General features: G+C 41.5%; 1 protein-coding gene across 7 annotated transcripts in view; it reads left to right on the plus strand.

Annotated features, from left to right (window-relative positions):
• Nucleotides 1-22238, plus strand: part of LOC101158260 (protein kinase C-binding protein NELL1) — a 603730-nt gene that overhangs the window by 173654 nt on the left and 407838 nt on the right. For all 7 annotated transcript variants that reach the window (XM_023952325.2, XM_078944996.1, XM_078944997.1 and 4 more), the window contains exons 8-10: nt 5002-5136; nt 9436-9538; nt 21222-21295. In XM_023952325.2, the coding sequence (XP_023808093.1) occupies nt 5002-5136; nt 9436-9538; nt 21222-21295 (312 nt within the window). The remainder of the gene's footprint in view (nt 1-5001; nt 5137-9435; nt 9539-21221; nt 21296-22238) is intronic.

Genomic DNA, 22238 nt, shown 5'->3' on the forward strand with positions numbered 1-22238 from the left:
CTACCAAGGCCCCTACATGTCTAAGGTGCAAATAAAACCAGGTAAGGGGTTTTAATCAACAAGTAGGTGAGAGATTAAGAGCAGGATCTTGAGCTCCCAACGAGCCAAGAGCAGACTTCGGTGGCATCACTGGTGGATTCTTCCGCAGACCTTCGGAAGGAGTCGACGTCGGAGGAGGTCCGAGAGATGGCAGGAGACGGCAGAGGCTCAAGATGTGACCAGCAGGAGAAGACAGAGGGAGGGCTCCGGACTGAGGCAGATTCTGTCGACCACTTGTGACAATGGATTCCTGGAAGTAAGTAGAGATAGAAGTTAGGCGCAGGCTTGACGAAACAAAGCAACAAGAACGAGACGTGATGACCAACTATGCACCATCAGGGGCAACGGACTGGCGAAGAATGATGATCCTGAAACTCCTTATGAAGGTGGGTGAGGGGATGCGGTAAACGGTCGCAGCTGGGATGAATCAGGAGCCAAGCGGAGAGGAAAGGGGGAGGAGTCTGACAGAGGCACCATATCAAATGTCTTGTGTTTGGGAACAGTCTAGACGTGGGTCAAAAACAGAAAAAAACGCTCTTCTGGTTCTGTTGATTATTTTTTTTTTTGTAAATCCTATGATTTAAAAATTCATTTATCAGGGATAAGTTCACGCCCTGTTTAATCTGATGGCTTTGCTCTTCTTCAATAAAAAGAAAATAATGTCAATAAAGTAAAAACAAATACACTTTTACTGTATATCTGTTCCTCCCTCTGATTACGTCCTCAGAATTGCATAATCAAGTGTAAATGTCACGGTGGTGGGGCTCGAGAGCTGGTAGGACCCAGAATGCAGAGGCGGAGGCACACGGTTCAAGGGCAAGGGGTTTAATTACAAACAAAGGGCGCTGCCGAGAAGGATGACAAAACCAAAAAACAAAAACTCACTGTGACGTGGCATGAGACAAGGAACAAGGAACGAGGAACATGGCATGACATGACATGAACACCGGAACAGGAATAATGGACCAACACAGGAGGAAGGCAGAGACAAGACTTATATACAGACAGGGCAGACAAGACACAGGTGGACACGATCAGGGCTGATGGGGACCAAAGGAAGTAAAACTCAAGAAAACAGACAAGACAGGAGACTTTCAAAATAAAACAGGAAACAGAAACAAGACAGAACAAGGACCAAAAACAAGACAACAAGTTCAAATCATGACAGTAAATGCTGAACCTAGTGCCCAGTTTTCTGCAGTCCAGATTCTGTCGGGATGGATGTTAAGGTGTTTGACTCTTTTAGTGTCTACAACAGGGGTGTCAAACTCATTTTCACAGAGGACCACAACAGCATAGCGGTTGTCCTCAAAGGGCTAGATGTAACTTGTACATGTCACTTAATGTAATGAAAAATAAACGTAACTACTTCTTAATGTAAATAACTCATTATTTATGTATTTAACTTTTTAAAGTGACAATTGCAGTTGCATAAAAAAACATAGGTTTGCTTGTTACTCTAGCATAAATCCTTTTACATTTGATTCTGTCAGGGTAGATTATATGGACAATGTTTAAGTCCTAATGAATAGTTGCCCAATCTGTTATTTCAAGTCCGATTCCCCCTAGATATGAATAAATACACATCAATTTTTATTTTTATTTTAAGAAATTAAAAAATTTTATACTCTCACAGGCCACATGAAATGACATGGAGGGCCACACTTGGCCCCCGGGCCTTGAGTTTGACAGACGTGGTCTATAACATTCTTTGTTTTGAATTTTGAGAGGCCGTGGCTTCTTCGATCTTGTTTCAATTTTCAGATTTTGTTGTACTGTTGCAGTGGTCCTGGTGCGGCGGCATCTCAAAGGGGGACGCTAGTCACCCGGTGGGGGAAGGCTGGGAGGGGAGGAGCGGGGAGTAATGTTTGGACGTCTGAATTTTTTCCGCGGCGGAACATGAACAAAGCACACTTTGGGACCGCATATCCACAGGTCTTACATCTCTTACATTAACCTAATCATAACTGTGAATTCGAAACCGTAATTTTTGTTGTTAATGGCGGTTTTAACGTCTTATAAGAACTGTAAACCTGACCAGACGTTGACGCATTTCGCACATGCAACCGTTACGGATTGGATACCTACACCTGCCTATATCTGCAACTGTGATCAAATTTGTTGTAGAAAGGAGAAAAGCACGTGTTGTGGGATCTGTGTGTGTGTGCGTGTGTGTGTGTGTGTGTATGTGTGTGCTGAAACTGGTGTGACTGCTTGCGCAGAGCAGGAAGGGAGGGGTGAAGAGCGCGTGTGAGTGTGTGGAACGTGTGCACATGCAGTAAGTCGCCGTTTTGGAGTTAAGAAATTAAAGTAATAAAGAAAGTTCATCTTAAAAAACTGAGAAGAAAGTGAACCCCGAAGGAAGATCAGCCTTCAGTCCTAGACAAGAACTCCCCTGCGTCTTCCGACCACTGTCAGAGAACGTGCGGCAGAAGACATTGCTGTTCAGGAAGTTCCCCTTTGTTTTCTATCACGGCCTCATCTTTTCTTAAAGTAGTGCCATAATCCTAACCCATCTGCCTTTTTGTAGAACTGGTGGACTGGTTTGATGGCCCATTAACCATTTCTGGAATGTGTTAGAATACTGCAGACCACCCCCAGTCTAGAAACAGGTTTTCAGAGAATTTTTATGCTGCGTTCACACCAAACACAATCCCGCATCAAATTTTCATTCTTCACTTATTAAATTTAATGCTTACTGCTTGTCCAAAAATGTATTTATGATATTGATGCTGCAAGTGGGAGGAGCTACTGTCCAAAGCTTTTAGCCCATCACTAAATGGAAGCGTTCACTGTATATCTTATGTGGACTTATTGAGCAGGTCGTCCAACGATCGAAGGATTGGCGGCTCAATCCCCGGTCCCCCCAGTCAACTGTTGTTGTGTCCTTGGTCAAGACACTTCACCCTCTTTGCCTCCAGTGTAGCTCCACTGGTGTGTGACTGTGGATGAATGTCCCGGAGATGGTCAGAGGTCAGTAGGTGCGAACTGGCAGCCACGCCTCTGTCAGCCTGCCCCTAGGGCAGCTGTGGCTTCATAGGTAGCTTACTATCACCAAGTATGGATGAGTAGTGAATGAATAATGTACACATTGTAAGCGCTTTGAGCGTCTGGAAAAACGTAGATATATCCAATCCATTATTATTATTATTATATTTCATATCCAATCAAATCCAAGCATGGAAGACACCGATGAATTCTAGAGATCAGGTTTATTTATTTTGATGAGTTCTACAAAAGCATCGGTAATCATGTCTCCATGTCTGAATTCATGAGATCATTCAGAGACTCTCCCAGAACGGTTTCTTCACCATTTACTGCAGGAGCTTCATCTTAATGATGTCCGCTTTCAGGGGTACTTCTGTCTCTCTGTCATAAAATTAAGAACAAAATTAAAAGAACTTTTATTATCATTAAGATACAAATAAGAAGAATATCATAATGCATGGGAGGGGAACAAACGAGATTGATCATCTTTTTGGTTTTGGGCTCCACCTGCTGATCACGTCATCAACAAAATCATCAAAAATCACACACATTTTTGTCCAAAGTTCAAATGTTTGAACTCTGGAAACATCGCACCACACTGCCTAAAACATGCTGCCGCTAGACTGCCGAGCCTGACGGTCAAAACGCACCGTAGGACGTTTCAATGCGTCTGCACATTGACCTAGCAGTGAAAGTGGACACCCCTGTCATGTGAATCCTCTTCAAAATAAACTGAGACTTTATAACAGCAGTTGGTTTCCATTCTAACCTGACGAAAAATTGAAAAACACATTTTGGAAATCAGGACCTAAAACCTTTTTTAAATTTCCATGAGACGATTGTCTTTAGAAGAACAATACAAATATAATTAGGTAATGTGTGTTAGTGGGAAACAACTTTGTGTTCTCGTCTTTATTTCTAAACACTTTTAGTGACTGTCTGTCAGTCCTGCAACAGATTTTGTTCACTGTTTATTAGGATTCCTATGCTGGTCTTTTGGTCGGGATACAGCCTGGAGTTGCACTCTCTTTTCTAAAAACATCAACATCGTCAATAAAGTCTTTGGGGATTGCTGTGTACTTGAAATAATTATCTTTTTGAACATCCTTTCTGTTTCTGTGAATTTAAAATGGCTAGGGATCTCCTACAGAGTGCAGCAGTTTTTTTTCTTTTTCAGCATACTCTTTATTTAATTCAGATGCTTTTGTCTTGGAGTCATTAACTAAAATTATGGATTAACCACTGGGCTATAAAAAACTGCAGACAGTTGTTTAAGTAATTTTTGCAGTCTGGTTGTCACTGAAAGTTTCTATCTCTTCAGCATTTGGAATTGTTGTCTTTGTTTCTTAAGAATCCAAATTAGAAGTGGTTTAGCAAAAGCTTATTTTGTCCTCAAAAAAAAAATGAATGAATGAACCAACCAACCAACCACCTAAAAAAAACAACCAATCAACCCAACAGCCAACCAACCACCCACCTAACAAACAAATCAACCCCTCTAAATCAACCAACCACTCAACAAAAAAATTAATTTGGGATGTGTAAATATCACTGAATTACCTAAAACCATCAGGAAAGTCAAATATCTGGACTTCCGTTAGAGGTGTAGAGAGATTAAAGAGAGTCAACTCTGCCGACGTTGACTGCAGCACATTTATTTTATTCAAAAAGAGCTGATTATTATTAAAAAATAATAATCAGAAAAAAAGGATAAGGGTGCAAGAACAGAGATGGATGAAGGCAGCATAGAAGCTGTCAATCTTTTCTGCCTTTTCTGTGAAGAGTTTTTGCCTGAGGTGCTGGGCTTGAGCTGAATCCTGATCACTTATCCCATGTACTTATATTAAGTGGTTAGTGGAAAAGCAGGTACCTGTAAAACCCCAAGCAGGGTAAAGAGGGTAAAGAGAATGCATGATGGCTGAACATATGTCCCACTATTGAAAGATCTTGTGATTGTACTGAATCTGTTTGCAGCTGAACTATGCTGAGTCAAGGCTGACTCAACTTGAAGGCTGTCACTGCGAGAGGACCTGCAGCGCCAATGGCATTGTGTACCGGGATAAAGAGCTGTGGGTGGAGACTAAAAACTGCAGGAATTGTGCATGTAATGTGAGTATTGGATTCATCCTTCCATTGAGGAATAAAGTCTTATTTCATTTAGTAATAGTAGTAGTAGTACCCTTTTTTATTTTGGACAAGTGAAAACAAGTGTAAAATAACAAAAGACAAAAACGAGACAAAAATTATATAAAAAAAACAAGAAAATTATATAAAACAAGACAAGACAAAATTATATAAACACAAGTCCAAAAGGGAGTGAGAAGAAGAAAAATCTTATAAACTCTCACCCCCTTTACCTTGAGTCCTTACTTTCCTAACTAAACCCAGTACTCCCACCATCAAAGTCCAGTGCCCTACCCAAGTGTATATTCGGTTACAGTGCACAAGTAATTCTTATTTCCAAAAAACATGCAAATGAATAACAAAACAATCTCAAAGTATGCAGATTTACAAATGCTGACTTTCTGTATTTTTTTGTATTTGTACATATTTGTCCATGATCATATTTCTGTATTTATACTTAAACTCTTTTATGTTTGGACATTGTTTCAAGCATTTACTGGTTCTGTTCCACAACTTCAACCCACAAATTGAAACACAGAATCTCTTTTTATTTGTACGTGCTTTATGTATGAGAAATTTTTTTTTCCCTAAAATTATATTTTTCCTCTCTTTTAATAAATAACCTTTGGCTATCGTCGGTAATAAATTGTTTTCGGCCTTAAATATTATTTGAGCGTTACAATACTCTACTAGATCGTAGAATTTGAGTAATTTTGATTCTATGAATAATTTATTTGTGTGCTCAAGGTAACTGACTTTGTGTATGATTCGTATTGCTCTCTTCTGAAGTATTGAAAGTGAATGTAACATTGTTTTATAGTTGTTCCTCCAAACCTCTACACAATAAGAAAAATATGGTAAAACCAATGTACACTATAACATGTGGAGTGATTTGTGGTCAAGAACCAGTTTAGCTTTATTCAAAACAGAAATACTTCTGGATAGTTTAGTTTGTAAGTAGCTAATATGTGCTTTCCGGGTTAGTTTGTCATCAGTTATGACCCCAAGAAATTTAGTTTCTTAAATTCTTTCAAGTTTCACCCCACTTATGTGCATGTCAATGTTAATATTCTTACCTTTATGGTGACCAAATAACATAATTTTTGTTTTACTTAAATTTAGTGAAAGTTTGCTTACATCAAACCACAGCTTCAGATTTTCCATCTCCTTCTTAACATTTTCTATGAGTTGCTGCAGCTCATTCCCATCACAAAACACATTTGTATCATCAGCAAATAAAACTAGCCGTTATTTGTTAGAAACCTTAAATAAATCATTTATATATAAAATAAACAATATTGGTCCCAGAACCGACCCCTGAGGGACACCACAAACAATATCCAAACATTGGGAACAAGCACCTTCAACCTTTACAAACTGTTTTCTGTTGCTCAAATAGCTTCTGATCCAGTCTAGCACTAACCCCCTAATGCCATACTGTTCCAATTTATTAATTAACATAGCGTGGTTAATTGTGTCGAAAGCTTTTTTTAAATCAATAAATACCCCGATTACGTGTTTTTTATTATCAATTGCATTTGTAATATTTTCTGTTACATTCATCAGGGCCAGTGATGTTGATCGATTTGACCTGAACCCATACTGTCCTTCGTCCAGTATGTTGTGCTTTTCGATGAAAGAGTTTAATCTGGTTATGAACATTTTTTCCAGTATCTTTGATAACTGCGGTAACATAGAAACTGGCCTATGGTTTGTGAAGTGATGCTTGTTCCCGGTTTTGTACAGTGGTATAACTTTTGCTATTTTCATTTGATTAGGAAATGACCTGTTAAGAATGATAAATTAAAAATATATTCTAATGGTTTCAGAATTCCACTGATTGTTTTCACCAAAGCCATATCAATGCCATTAACATCAGTAGAGATTTATTTATTATTAACATGGACAACATGGTGAATATCATAATCCCAACGCAGTACAAAGGTAATGTATGATTTATGCTTTAAAATAGGCATTTTGACTCTTTTTTCTTTGTGTTTTTGTTAATTTGCTCCCATTATAAAAAACACATCATTTGTTTGGGTATGCCATCAGCTCCTCAAAATCATGGGTTAGTCGTTTAGTTCATCCTATAATTCCTGTAAGAGCATTGCTATCATCGCCATCATTCTTACATTTTGGTGGTTTTGCATTGTGATTCCTTCAAACTGAAATGAACTAAAATGAAAAAAAATGTGGCTTTAAGTGTTTGTATTTGTCTTTTGTATGGTATAAGTGAATGTAATTTTTTTGCTAGTTATTTCCTCTTTGACCACTTTGGTCATCAGAAGATCTGTAAAACAAGCTTTATAGATGTGTTGTTTTTTTTGGTGATCGTTCTTTCTGCACTGATTTCAGCTTTCATTTTAATTCTAAACTGCATGGTGGTCACCTGACTAGCTCATATGTGTTAAAACTAACCTTTGCAGTTATTTTCCTGAAATAACCAAAAGTACAATAATCCAGAAGTCCTGTAGCATATTACAAATATTTGAAGTTAAGAAGTCACTATTACATAAAAATAAGTAATCTGTTTTGAATTAAAGTTTGAAAGCAATAGGCACAACACTGTAAATAAATATTATTATGACTTCTAATGACTTGTTTCAACCTGCCCATTTTTCCACTGTTCTCTGACTTCTGCAAACCATCCAAAAAAAAACACCCCTAATAAGCATTTTTGGCACTCCACACTTTTACCTAAGGCTCAGAATTTCAAACTTGTTTAATCAGGTCATCCTGGGCTTCTGGGAGTTCGAGTAGCTGCATCACTGCACAGGAAGCACAGGCTAAAGTTTAGACATTCTGGTTACCTCCCATGGACATGTCATTACCTGATAACCACTGGGTGCTTGAGAAATCGTAAAAGGACGTAAAATGAAGAGGTGCTTGCAGGAGAAAAATGAGTTCTGTCCCTCAGGGCATGAGTAATAGCTGACAATATTAGGATCCTCAAAAAGCTGTTATAGATTTAGAGATGTCTGGGTCTTATGCCACCTTGAAGGTTGGCTACTAAACCTTAATGGTGTTTTGTTGATTTTGTTATTACTTATGTTTAAACTTAACTTTAAATTTTTCAAAAGTGCTTGAAGTCTGAAATTGAATTTTTCCTTCAATCCAGACATCATTAGAAAGCAGTTCTTTCTTTAATAAAGAAAACACTGGAATCTCAGACTTTAATTCCTTTGTTCTCAAACACAAACCTCAAACAAGAACTAACTTGTTTTCCTGCTTTCATCACGAAGATTTGCAAACTGTTAGAACAGTTGTTTGCATTTGAATTGCTTCATGACAGTTAACAGCAGCACAGTAAGAAACGCTGGAACATTAACCCAATGCCTTGCAGGAGACGTAGTGAAAACCAGTGGTGCTGATTCCGGACAGACTCACGTCCCCGAGTGTCATTATTTTATTCACCTTTTACACTACACAGCCCTGGGTCTGCACAGACGTGTCTGTGGATTGCCTCCCCCTTCTCCCTTCTCTTTCACATCGAATGGGATTTGTGCATCAAACTCCCGTTCTTTGCCTTTGTTTTCACATGTTAAAAGTCGCTGCTGGACATTTGTCTGAAAGTATGCTTAGAAACCTGACGCTCCCGCCGTGTGTGGGAGGAGCTACCATCCAATGTTTTTCTTACCCTACTAATAAAAGACACGGACAATTATGAGACACTAGTGTTCCGCAGCATAGTTAAGGGAAAGTGGAAGCTAAAAAAATAAAATTTGTAATTTAAGAAATTTTAATTTAAAAAATTTGACATTTGGCTGCCTATCCCAGCCACTTGCGGGCGAAGGCAGGGAACATCCTGGACATGTCGCCAGTCTGTTGCAGGGCCACAATCACACCCATGCACTCTTACATTCACACCATGGACAATTTAGAGTAACCAATTAACCTATGAAGCAAGTTTTTGGACGGTGAGAGGAAGCCGGAGTCCCCGGAGAAAACCTACGCTTGCAAGGGGAGAACATGCAAACTCCACACAGAAATGTCACTCACTGTGAGGCAAGAGTGTTAACCACTGCGCCACCGTGCTGTGAAAACCATTTACAGAAAAATGAGAATTGGAAAGGGGCAGGTGTGCTGCCATACTTCTGCATGCTTCTCAATAAAAGTATGTACTGTAGTACCACACTGAAGAAAACATGAGTTCAAAGGGAAGTTTTCAATAGTGCCACAAGCAAGTTTCTTTTCTGTCAAACTAAACTTCAGGTTGAGGATTATATTGACACGTTTTTAAATGGTTTTTTTTCTTTTCAATAAAACATAATTTCCCTGCAGAATGGAGTGGTGGAGTGTCGCAGGATTTTCTGTCCTCCAGCAAATTGCTCAGAAGACATGCTCCCAGTGCATGTTGAAGGAACCTGCTGCAAAATATGCAGACGTAAGTATCAAATATCAACAGCGCACATACCTTTGTTGACGATTGTAAAAAAATTAAAGAAAAAGAAAAAACTTAATTTCAGAACCCATAAAACCCTAGTCAACTACATAGCTAAAAGCTTTGTCTCTGCGCAAACTAATATAGCCTAAGACAGGGGTGTCAAACTCATTTTGGTTCGGGAGCCACATTCAACCCGTCTGATCTCAAGTGGGCCGGACCAGTAACGTAAAGCTTTGTTTTAGTTTTTTTTTTACTTAATTGGAAAGCATGCCTCAACCAACATGGTAGCCTAATCATTTCCTATTGCACATTCATTCACACAGGCCAATGGATCTTAAATAAAATTAATTTCACTTAAAAAAAAGGTCTATTCATTTTTATACAGACTGAATATTTTACATCTGAAACTGAAGCAATCCCGATGATAAACTCAAAAGGGGGTACGGGAAAAAAGAAATGCCTGCCTAAATTGTAAATGACCAAACCATTAAAAAATTACACAAAATTAAACTTGCAAACATTTGTTAACATATGAGTTGGGAGTTAACCTCCCTTTCTCTCTTGAACCTTCGCCTGGCCAGCAATGTCAGGATTTAAATCCTGTGCAGCAACACATTTACTGTCATTCAAGTGTGCAAAACACAGTGGCAAGACCTGCCTACATCGTGATCTTCAATGGGGCGCCATCAGTGGCGTCACATGACCAGTTCACTCCAACATCATCCAGCACAGTAACTAGAGAGCTGACTATCTCATCAGCTCATCATTCTTATAGCAACATAACATTGGTGAGGCTCACAGGGAGCTGAACTACCCAGACGCAGAGCTGTTAGCCTGTGCTTTTGGCACATGCAGATATATGCTGTTTTTCCTGTTTTGCTTTTCCTTCGCTCGCCCTAGTGGTGGAATTGTGCATTTCGGTTATTTAAAAAAAAAATCATAACTTGCCACAGGAATGGACTAGAAACATGCTTTCTTTTTTAAACATCCTTTTGATTTTTAGTCTTCATGTGTGGGCCAGACTAAAGCACCTGGAAGGCCGTATGTTTGACACCCCTGGCCTAAGAGCTACTTTTAAAAATTTAACTTCTAAGTTGAACAAGACTGTTAAATCTTACATTAATTTTTCATTAAATGTAATTAATACAGAAGCAGCATGCTTCTAAAGCTAAATATACCCCATTTGTTGTTCACTGTTTGAACTTCTTTTAGTAATTTAAAAAAAAAAACTCTTTTGTGTTTCTCACATCTATGCAGAGATCATAGACCTGGTGTTATTGAAAAGATGTCTTATTTTATTGATATATATACTTTATATAATTATATTTTTTGCAGATGTGTTTTAGCACTTTGGGTTATTGAAAACTCCAATACTTTTGTCTTGTTTTTTCCTGTTGTATTTGTTCAGCAAGCTATTTTATGTGTATACTTTGTGGGGCTACAAAATACACGGGATGAGGAAGACTTGAAACTGGCGATATTTGTAATTACTGTATTTTCACGACCATAGGGCGCAGTCTCAGTTATGGCTGGTTTTGCGGTATTTTACACATACAAAAGGCGCGCAAGGGTTTTAAGGCGCGGGCACGTTTACGAATACTGGTAAAACATGCATGCTAGTGTGTGTTTAAAAAAGGCAGCGGGAGGAAAACTGAGTTGGTTGTGATTTATTTTTTATTTTTTCAGTCATCAATCAGCATCCAAAAATCCATTAAAGTCCTCATCTTCTGTATCTGAAAGAACCAGCTGGGCTAAATTTCAATCAAACACGCCAGGCTCCCTTTGATCATTGTTAGAGTCTGTCTCGTTGCCGTGCGGCCCCTCATAAATGATGATGCTGCGTTTTCGGCACTTTGACAGCAGTGCAAGCGGACGCGTTACCCAAAGCTTCTCCATTAACAAAATGTGGCGTAACTCGCCCGGTGCTGCCTCCCACAACAATAAAAGCCGTGCCCCGTTGTGCGTATCCTACCGTGCTGCTCCCGTTCTTCTTGACAGTGTGACTCACCGGGATGTCGAAAATCCTCGGCACTTCGTCCATGTTGGTGATGTGGCTGGGCTGGATCTTTTTACTGCAGTATAAGCGGAAGATGAACAGCTGTTCATTGTAATCCACTAGAAGTTGCTGCTGCACCGTAATCCTCGCCCGGATTGAAAGATGATGGCGTTTCATAAAACAAAAGCAAAAGCTTGTCGATATTTTATTCATTCATTCATTTTCTATTCCGTTTTTCCTACTTGTGGGCGAAGGCAGGGGCCACCCTGGACAGTTTGCCAGTCTGTCGCAGGGTAGAATGTCCTCAATCACACACCCATTCACTCTCACACTCACACCTAGTGACAATTTAGATCAACCATTAACCTATGAAGCATGTTTTTGGACTGTGGGAGGAAGCCGGAGTCCCCGGAGAGAACCCACGCATGCACGGGGAGAACATGCAAACTCCACACAGAAAGGTCCCCCATTGATGTTCTGTTTCAGGTCCCCCAGCCGGGACTTGAACCAGGGGCCTTCTTGCTGTGAGGCAAGAGCGCTAACCACTACACCACTGTACAGCCCTTGTCGATAAATGTTTGATTTATAGTGTCTGCATATTACTCTGCCATAGAGAAAAGATAATAAAATACACACATAGTCATATATCCATTCACTCATTCTTACTGAGTAAAAACACTCTATTTTAAACCGGTTTTCTTTTATTCATCAGTTTATCCTTATTTTAAAATGTTATCTATTAAACGAAGGATCCAACCAGTAGGAATGACAAATTGCTTAATTTTCTGATAGGTGTAGATGATTCTCCGATGTTTTTAAAGTTTGTGTGGTGTCCCAGCTATTGCGCATCAGAACTTTCTGGAAACCTTATCAGTGCTCATCTCTCAAAACAATTCCCATCTCTCGGAGGGACATAGGTTTTTTAGTTCTGCTAAAGTTCCGTCAGTATTGTCTTTTGTTACCCTCTCTTTTCTGGATTTTGCCTTTCTTTTTAGTGTATCTTTTGGGTGCAGACATTGCAAGCTTTTAAATCCTTCTGTTTTTTATATGTTGAGTGTCAAAGTGTTAGCTGGAGGGGGTTCTTTTGAAAAGATTTTGCCCGGAAAAGAGGAGTTATGCTGTTACTCCTCCCATATTGTCACTGGAAGTCCCCCTGGGTATTCTTTTTACACTTGTAAATTATTTCCTGACTTTAGAATGTCTGACTCAGATAACCTCTTGGGGCTTCCTGAACCGATTGGCAGCAAAAATGCTTTTTTATTCCGATTTAACTTTATTTACAGTACTTTGTTAAGAAAAACATTACTCTGCTGCACATGATGGTAACACTGTAATTTAAAGCAGCAAGCCTCATTTTTTGTGGAAAGATCTACAATTGTTCTGAGTGTTTGACTAAAGTTCATTGGCTGCTTTTTGATTTTTCTCATTTCTAATGGACGCATTTCCAATTTTTGCTATTTTGCCCTAAAAAGATTAAACTAAATTAAAAAAAACACGTGATTTGAGGGATAATGCAGGACGAGGTGTTCATTGTCAGAAATTAATGGACGACACGGAAGCCTGAACCATCATTACATTTTTCATGTACCGCTGTGAGAAGGAAAGAGAAAAGGACAGGAGAATGAGTTGAAAAACGAACAAGAAGATTTTTGATGTGTTATCTGGTTAGGTCATGTAGCCATAGGGTTGAAGGTGAACTGGAGAATGCTGGTTTATCGTTAGCTTCAGCTAACGTAAAGAAACCCAATGTGCAGAAAAACACTACGAGAAGAGAATGGAGTTCTGTAGCTTTCCTCCTAAAACACAGTTCCATGTACCACTCTCACTCAAGAGCAGTGTCTACCCCAGAAGAACACACAACTAGATAGGTAGATAGATAGAGAGAGAGAGAGAGAGAGAGAGAGAGAGAGAGAGAGAGAGAGAGAGAGAGAGAGAGAGAGAGAGAGAGAGAGAGAGAGAGAGAGAGAGAGAGAGAGAGAGAGAGAGAGAGAGAGAGAGAGAGAGAGAGAGAGAGAGAGAGAGAGAGAGAGAGAGAGAGAGAGAGAGAGAGAGATACTTTATTAATCTCCCAGAGAAATTCAGGTGTCCGGAGAGATACTTTATTAATCTCCCAGAGAAATTCAGGTGTCCGGCAGCAAAACACACAACCACACACAATAAATAACAATAACATGGCAGTTCATAAAATAGCAGTTCATATTAGGGAGATTCGTTAAACAGCCTGATAGCTGAAGGGACAAATGATTTCTTCAGGTGCTCTGTACTGCAGCGCAGTGAAAGGAGCCTAGTACTCCGTGTGCTCTTTTCTGCAGACATCGTGTTGTGCAAAGGATGTCTGGGAGTGTCCAGGATGCTTTGTGTTAAGGCCCTCATCCTCTTCTGCAGCACAGTTCCCACAGAGTCCACCCTCCTGATCACAGATGCACACCTCTTTATCAGTTTGTCAAACCGATTGTAATCCCTTTTGGTCTAACTTCCACCCCAGCATACAGCCCCATTAGAAAACAGCACTCGCCTCAACCGACTAATAAAAGAGGACCGGTACACAAATCAAAGGACCATAGCTTTCTCAGGAAGAACAGCCTACTCTGTCCTTTCTTGTACAGAGCCTGAGCCTGCTCTGTCCAGTCCAGTTTGTGATCAAGGTGCACACCCAAGTCAACTACCTCGATTTTTCTTCCATCAATGATCACTGGTTGGTGGGAGGGCTTCCTACCAAAGTCAACAATCATCTCCTTGGTCTTAGGTGTTCACCAGGAAGTGAATCTGGTGATGAGCTCCCTGTACTCACTCTCTTCCCTTCCCGTCCCTTCCCTTTACACACGCCACAACACCGGTTTTGTCCGAATACTTCTGGACATGAGAAGCTGCAGATGCATAATTAAAGTCAGGAGTGTAGAGTGTGAGAAAAGGCGAAAGTACAGTTCCCTGTGGTGCACCAGTGTTGCTAATCAATGTCCCAGATACACAGTCTCCCAGTCGGACAAACTGTAACCTTAGAGTCAGATAGTTGTGGATCCAGGGCTCAAAAACAGGATCAACTCCCATCCTCTCGAGCTTCCCCTTCAGCAGCTGAGGCTGGACTGTATCAAACGCACTTGTGAAGTCAAAAAACATCACCCTCACATAGCTGCCAGCCCCTTCCAGAAAGGAGAGCGCCCCATATACAGGACTGCATCTTCCACTTCCATATTGTCCTGATAGGCAAACTGAAGGGGGTCCAGCGCCCCCTCTACCTGAGGTTTGAGCCGCCAGAGTAGCAGCCTCTAAAAAGTCTTCATTATGACAGATGTCAGGGCAACTGGTCTATAGTCCTTCATCCCTGCAGGCCTTGTCACCTTAGGCACTGGGACAAGGCATGAGGTCTTCCACAAGCCAGGGACACATCACGTCTGAAGACTCTTGTTAAAGGTGGTTTGAAGAGGTACCGCCAGCTCTGACGCACAATCCTTCAGCAGCCGAAGTGATATTCCGTCAGGACCAGCAGATTTCCGACCATTGAGTCTACTGAGCTCTATGCACACCTCTTCTACACTTATTAGTGGCACAGCATCAGGGCTGGAGCTGGAACTGGAGCTGGAGCAGGCGCCGCTACCAGGTGGAGAAGAGGAGCCGGTCACAGCTGCATAGATCGAAGAGCTGCCGCTAGATGGTAACGAGGAACCGGTCACAGCAGCAGAGGTGGAAAAACCGCTGCTAGGTGGAGACGAGGAGCAGGTCTCAGAAGCAGAGGTAGATGTGGAGAAACCACCACAGGGTAGAGTAGAGGAGCAGGTTACAGCCACGGAGGTGGAGGTGCTGCCACTGGATGGAGAACAGGAGCAGGTCACAGCTGTTGATGAAGAGAAACCGCCGCTGGATGAAATAAAGGAGCAGGTCACAGCTGCAGAGGTGTAGGAGCCGCCACTTGTTGGGGAAGACGAGCAGGTCACAGCACCATAAATGGGACAGCCGCCCCTTGGTGGAGTAGAGAAACCGGTCACAACAGCAGAAGTGAAGGATCCGGCACTGGGTGGAAAAGGGAGCCGGTCACAGCAGCAATTGTGAAGGGGCCACTGATGGCTGGGCATGGGTGAGAGTGTACTGAGTGAAACCTATTATAAAAATGGTTAAACTCATCCGCCATGGCCACAGTACATCCCCTCTCCTTAAAGTCAGTAATGGCTCTCGTGCCACTCCATACCTCCCGAGTGTTCTCTGCAGCTTCCTCTCAAGCCCAAATTTGTACTCCCTCCTAGCGCGCCTTATGGCTCGTCTCAGACCATGTTGAGCCACCCACACTGCCGATCACCAGTCTTAAAGGCCTGCTTTTTCAGATTTAACAGGTGCTTCATACTGGTCTTAATTCACGGCTTGTTATTGGGAAAGCAGCGTACCTTTTTAGAGGCACTGCCACATCTGTATAGAAATTGATGTAATTAGTGACACACACCACAGCCGGATCGATGTTACTGGATTCAAAACAGTCCCTCAGCAGTCCACTCCCTAAAGCAGGGGTTGGGAACCCATGGCTCGGAAGCCATATCTGGCTCTTTTGATGGACACATCTGACTTGCAGACAAATCTTTAATTATTAAAAAAAAAACAAGTTTAATTAAACCAGTCCTTCTTGAGCGATGCGATGCCAGGGGGCGCGCTGTTGGAGAAAAAAGAATCTGCGCCACTATCAGCTTACTATTATCTGTTATATCACAGAGGTTGTACCAGCCTGAAACCTGCAAATTGCCGTCCCTGCAGCTGCACGCTCCCGTCTTTGGGAAGGAGCCGCATGTTTGAAGGAAAAGGGGAGAGGCAGTGGGCTTAGGCAGCAAGGTTAATCAGTGCACTGATCAGAACACGCTGCCCGTCACATACCACGCACAGCAGCGTGTGAGTATGGCTGTACTGACAATGTTTGGCTTTACTCAGTCCGCTACAATAACAATGTTGTTAAAAAGAATCCACAGACTTATTGTACTTTAAAAGTGTTGAAATTGCATAAAATGTATTTTACGTTTTAAACATTGCATGGCTCTCACAAAATTACATTTAAAATATGTCGTGTTTATGGCTTTCTCGACCAAAAAGGTTTCCGACCCCTGGCTTAAAGGTTCTGGTAGCCTTAGGCAGTCTCATCACACATGGCTTATGGTCTGAGCTGAATGAGTTTGTGATCAGACCTGCCAAGCGGGGGCAGAGCCGCTACAGTGGAGGCAGATCTTAAATTCACATAACACAGGTCCAGAGTGTTGTTGTGTCTAGTTCAGAGGTGGGCACTGAGGGCCGCAGTCCTGCATGTTTTCCAGCATACCCTGCTCTGGCATGTTCTGATTGGCTGGACACACCTGAACCAGGTAATCAGCCATGAGTAGGGCAAGATTATTGGCTGGACACACCTGAACCAGGTAATCAGCCATGAGTAGGGGAAGAGTATCTGGAAATCATGCAGACACACCGGCCCTCGAGGCCTGGAATTGCCCACCCCTGGTCTAGTTGGACAATTCACATATTGTGTGAAAACCCCTAAGTCATAGCTCACATCCACATGATTGAAGTCCCCTGATATTATGATGAGCGCCTCTGAGTGTGCAGACTGAGCCTTCACCAATGTAAACAACAATGGCGACTACGTTGGAAAATTCTCGTGGGAGACTGTGTGGTCTTATACCAACCACCAAGAGTTCCACATCACGAGTGCAGATCTTGTTTTTGACCGTGATGTGACCGGGATGGCATCACTTGTTGCTGACCAGCACAGCAAGTCCACCACCCTTCGTTTTCTGCATAGTTCCTCTGCTCTGTCCACTCTGACCAGTGCGTAGCGGGGGATAACAGCTGAGTCGGGGATCACGTCAGTTAGCCAACTCTCCGTGAGCAGATATAAACTCACTCGGTAAGCCTCGTCAGCTTTTACCAAGGCCACCATCTCATTGCATTTGTTCGGTTGAGAGTTTACATTCCCCATGATAATCAATGGCACAAAGGGCTTGTTTCTCCACTTTCTAGCTCCAGCACGGCCCCCATGGAAGGGCTTCTTAATCTCCGGAGGGATCAGATGTTTAAATTCGTTTGATGTGTGTCATACACTAAGGAGGACATCTCTCGAGTACTTGTACATGCACATTTTGGTCAAAAAAGGGAGAAGAAAAAGCACAAAAGAACCCACATTCAAAAGCAAAACGCAGCGCTACACAAACTTGCTGCCACCACATTTGGCGCATCCGGGAAATCCTAACAACAGTTACTGAGAACCTGAAACGAAAATACATCCGAGGGGAAACAACTGACTGCTAAAATGTTCCACTTCCTTGGGATATTACAACATTATATACATATATGCTGAAAGCCATGTTAAAGCTGAGGTCACATATACAACTATCTGCAACTACCACCGCGGGAGGCATTGGCAGAATCTTCAACATTAGCTGCCGCCGCCTGCTTTTTCTTAAAGTAATTGGTGTAGTCATGCATTCAGAATGCAGTCAGGCGGGGATGACGTCTTTACAAAATCGGGCAACATTTGGGTGGTCACAGCCAGATCTCCGGCTGGCAGCAGCTCTGACTGGACGATGTGTAAATGTCTCCGGACGGAGCCGTCCATATCAAGTGCCACCCACTGCCAACTGCCCAGTAGCCCGTGGCATTGTTCCCTGCGTGCTTGCGCAATGGCGCACTGCTAGCTCATTCTCAGCACACATTTTACTATATAGCTACAAAAAGAAATTCATTGGAGACGTGGCGTTCACGAACGAACCGAACGGATCATTAACATGAGCGATGGGAATGGACTCTCGGTCAGTTGGGAACTGTTCTTTATTTCCTGTTTCCCCAACTTTCACACATTCACATAAATACTCAAACAAGCTCATCCTTCTGATTTCAGATGCAAATATCACATGAGTTGTGCACATCCGAATATACATGAGTACCTTGCAAAAAAAGGAGGAAAGTAGACCCTCAGAGTCGCAGAGTGTGCAGTGCTTTGGGGTGGGGGGTTCAGTGTGCTCAGGGAGCTTGTTAGTGTGCACAGACGCACAAATGAATTAATATGAGCATTCCTGCCACCTTGTGACCTCCAAATGTACCAGGGCGGTTGCTGACCGATGACAAAAAATCGTCCGGTCGCCATTGCGTTTAAACTTTTTCTCAAAACCGCAGCGGCCGCAGCGCTGTGATTAAAAATACGACTGCCGACGCCCGATCACAAGTGCCACCACACATTTATTAGACTGTTGTTCCAATTATTCCTATTATCCATTTCATCATTTTTTTAATAGCCTAGTACTAGAGTATTTAATTGTTATAAGGGGATTTGATGGATGTTAAAGTGTGGGTGACATGGCCTATTTTAATAAGCCAAAATATAGTAAATAGTTTCTATTTCATGTTGCGATTGTTTTTAATATTTTTCGAAAAAGAATAAATAGCGAAAAACGCAATATAAACAACGAGGACGGCCGCCGGCTTCACGCATTCCGCCGAATTCGCGCCGCCCTGTTTGTGACGTAACGAAAGGAAGACAAGGCAGACAACATGGCTAGCACCGATAGCGAAGCACAGAGTGATGCTACCGTCTCTATTAGCGATTTATCATCAGATGAACAGAAAGATGAAGAGGAAAGTTGCGGAGATTATCATGATGATGAGTCACTTTTGCAACCGTATCGATTCGAACCCTTTTGCGAAAGTGAGGAGGATATAGCAGAAAGTAGTAGGTCTAGTGATCATGCCGATCATGACGATAGCCAGCATGAAGATTCGGCTAGACTCCAGTAAGTCTAAAAAATGTATAAAATTAAATTACTCCACTTACCCTAAAATATACTCAAAATGTCCCCTTTTGGCCTAATCTAAACAAAGGTAAACACTGGTTTTCAACCCAATTTACAAAATAAATGTCACAAAATAAAAGTTTCCCAGATGGTACTACTCTTTAGTTAACAAAGTCACTGTATACCATTAACAACTGTGGAACATTAACAGTTTTACCCGTTTGAACCCGTTTGAAACCTTTTCTCGTGCGCGCGCGCGCGCTCACACACACACAGTTCAGTTTACTCACGGTACCGGCACCTCAAAAGCAAAAGAAAAAAAACGTTGCAGGCCTGTTGCTTCTCTTGCAAAACATTGAGTGCGTTGAAATACTCCAGTTGGATCCAAGGACAACAGAAAACACGACTACTTCGCCTCAATGTGATCCATCGTGATGCACACTAGCTTAGCAGCCTCCGCTCCCGACTCCAGCGCCGTCCTCTCCGACCCAGAAAACGGCTCGCTCGCTTCCAGCTCACCCGCCTTTCCTCGACTCAGAAGCCAAGATCCTCCTCCCAACTCTCCGTTCAAAATTCTTCGTTTGTGTCCCGGTTTTTGTCCCTTCGAAAACGCAGACTTCTCTCCTGCAGATCTGGAGGGAAAAATCCTTCGCCGTCCACCTTCTTGAACTTTCCCCTTTTCAGCAGCGTTTCTTGTTTGGGAATTTTATACACAGATACACTTTCAGTAGATGTATTGCTACATCCAGCTGCCACACAACGACTTGGCATGTTGATGATTAACAGATTTAAACACGAGAGAAACGAAGACTACCGGTTTTGTTTACATGCTGTCCGAAGCGGAACTGCGAAAATCAACGCCTTTCATGACGTCACAGGTCATATCGGGTTCACTTCCAGCCTGCGCTCTAGCGGCAGATCCAAATCTCTGATTCCTTCGAAAGATGTCTATTATTCATATGCTTCGGATTTTTTTCGACGCGAACTATTGGTATCAATAGAATCAGCGTTTAAAGGGCTTTTTTATTTGACAAAGTTGTTCAAAGCATGGCATCCACACTTTAACGGGCTCACTGTGATTTTTAAAAAGGCAAATCAATTCGGTTGGTGAATGAGATTTGTTTTTTTTTTTCAACATTACACAGCTCTAAACGTTTAATAACTTGCCATTCTTTTTTTAATCAGTCATTAATAAAATCACCTTGATTGTTCCTTTGAGGCTATAATTGTTGAGATTATAGAGCTGTGAGAGCTATAGAGCTTCAGAGCTGTTTGTGATTAATGTGCTGCTGGCACACTGAAAGCAACCACTGGAAGCATAAGGACCACAAATGTCTCCATGAACACTGAAGTGGGAGCCTTATTTCAAATAAGCAGCACAAAAAAGTGTAGAAATTGCTTGGAGAATCATAGATAACTGCACCTCTCTTATTATGCAGCAAAATCTTGAGACTCCCTAAAGTATAACATGTCTGAATAATACCAGCCCTCAATTCCCCTTCTTACCCATCATTCCTAGCACTCTATTCAGAGAGAGCTCTGGCACAGACGTATTTCTGAGCTGTGGATGAGCGTTCAGCAGTCCAGCAGCATGGAGAAAAGCAGGATGGCCTATAATTTGCTTCACCCACTATTTCTGCCTTTTTTACCTAAGGAATAGGCTGAGGCATTCTAATGTTGTATTCTTAAAAATGCTGTTACATTTCCTCTCTCTGATTATGTACAACAGCCAAGGAGAACTTTTTTTAACTGAATTAACCATATTAACAACCCTCACTGTGAATTTTTCTTTTCCGTAAGGTGATTTTGAAAGTATGTGTTGTTGAATGTAGTCCTACTACAGATGGTGTTTGGAATTAAATCATTTTCTTGAACCTCCCAGTGAAAGTTCTATCACAAATGATGTTTAATAAAAACTGTCATTTCTTATCTCCAGCTAAATGTAACTACATGGGACAGACATTTTCTGAGGGCCAACGCTTTCTATCCAGGAGCTGCAGGGAATGCAAGGTATCCCTCCATCACACCCAACTCCATTCTTTCTGCAGGATCCCATCACCAGCCACTTCTTTTTTATATGAAAGTGCAATGATTGCATGTGGTGGACTGCTTGGTGAGTGATTCAATTAGCCAACAGGCTTTATTAGTTTCCCACCCCCTCACAATCTGTTTAATTTGCCTTTTTTTGCTCTAATGGTCATATAGTGAGTGAATTAGAATAACTTATGAGCACAGCAACACAAAGAACTGCTCTGAATTGAACTTCATCAATGTGGGGGTTATAATGGCAGTCATTATTCGAGCACAGCATAGAATAGAGGTGAGCTTTCACTGCTGAAAAGCAATTTATCCTTGAAGGGACTGTTTTAAGGAGAAAATGATCTTTTTATTGGTGTAAATGCTGACAGAGGGGCTCTTAGGGAATTCCTGGACTATTTATTAGTACTCCTGGAACATCAGTGCAGTCTGAAAGCTTTGCTTTAACTAGTTCAGCCATCCTTCCTTAAAATATTGCTAAACCAATTTACAGACAGATTTTGGCAGGTTTTTAAAAGTGTAATGAATGTAAATAAGTCAAAATGTTAGATTAAAATTTGAACTACATAACTTAAAAACTTCATGCTGTTTTAGTTTTTTCTACTTTAGCTATTTTACAAAAAATATAATCAAATTCCTAGAAAAAAAAAAAAACTAGGAACCCTAGCAGAACTCTTGTGTTGCAGGACAAAAGCTTTTGAAAAAGCGTTTTCCATGAAAGGGAGTAAAGACATGCAAATTTATTCTTTGTCTAATTCTTATCACAACTGCTACTCGTCATGCCATAATTGAAACAAAATCCAAGCGGTTCACACATTGTTCTTTCCAGCTTTGCCAACATTTACATCTGTGATAATGTTGTCCAATATTCACCCTGAACACTGCTCATTGAATTCGAAATGTCTGCTGCACAATT

Source organism: Oryzias latipes, chromosome 3 (assembly GCF_053564925.1).
Source record: "Oryzias latipes strain Hd-rR chromosome 3, Olatipes_Hd-rR_3.1".
NCBI classification, from domain to species: Eukaryota; Metazoa; Chordata; class Actinopteri; order Beloniformes; family Adrianichthyidae; genus Oryzias; species Oryzias latipes.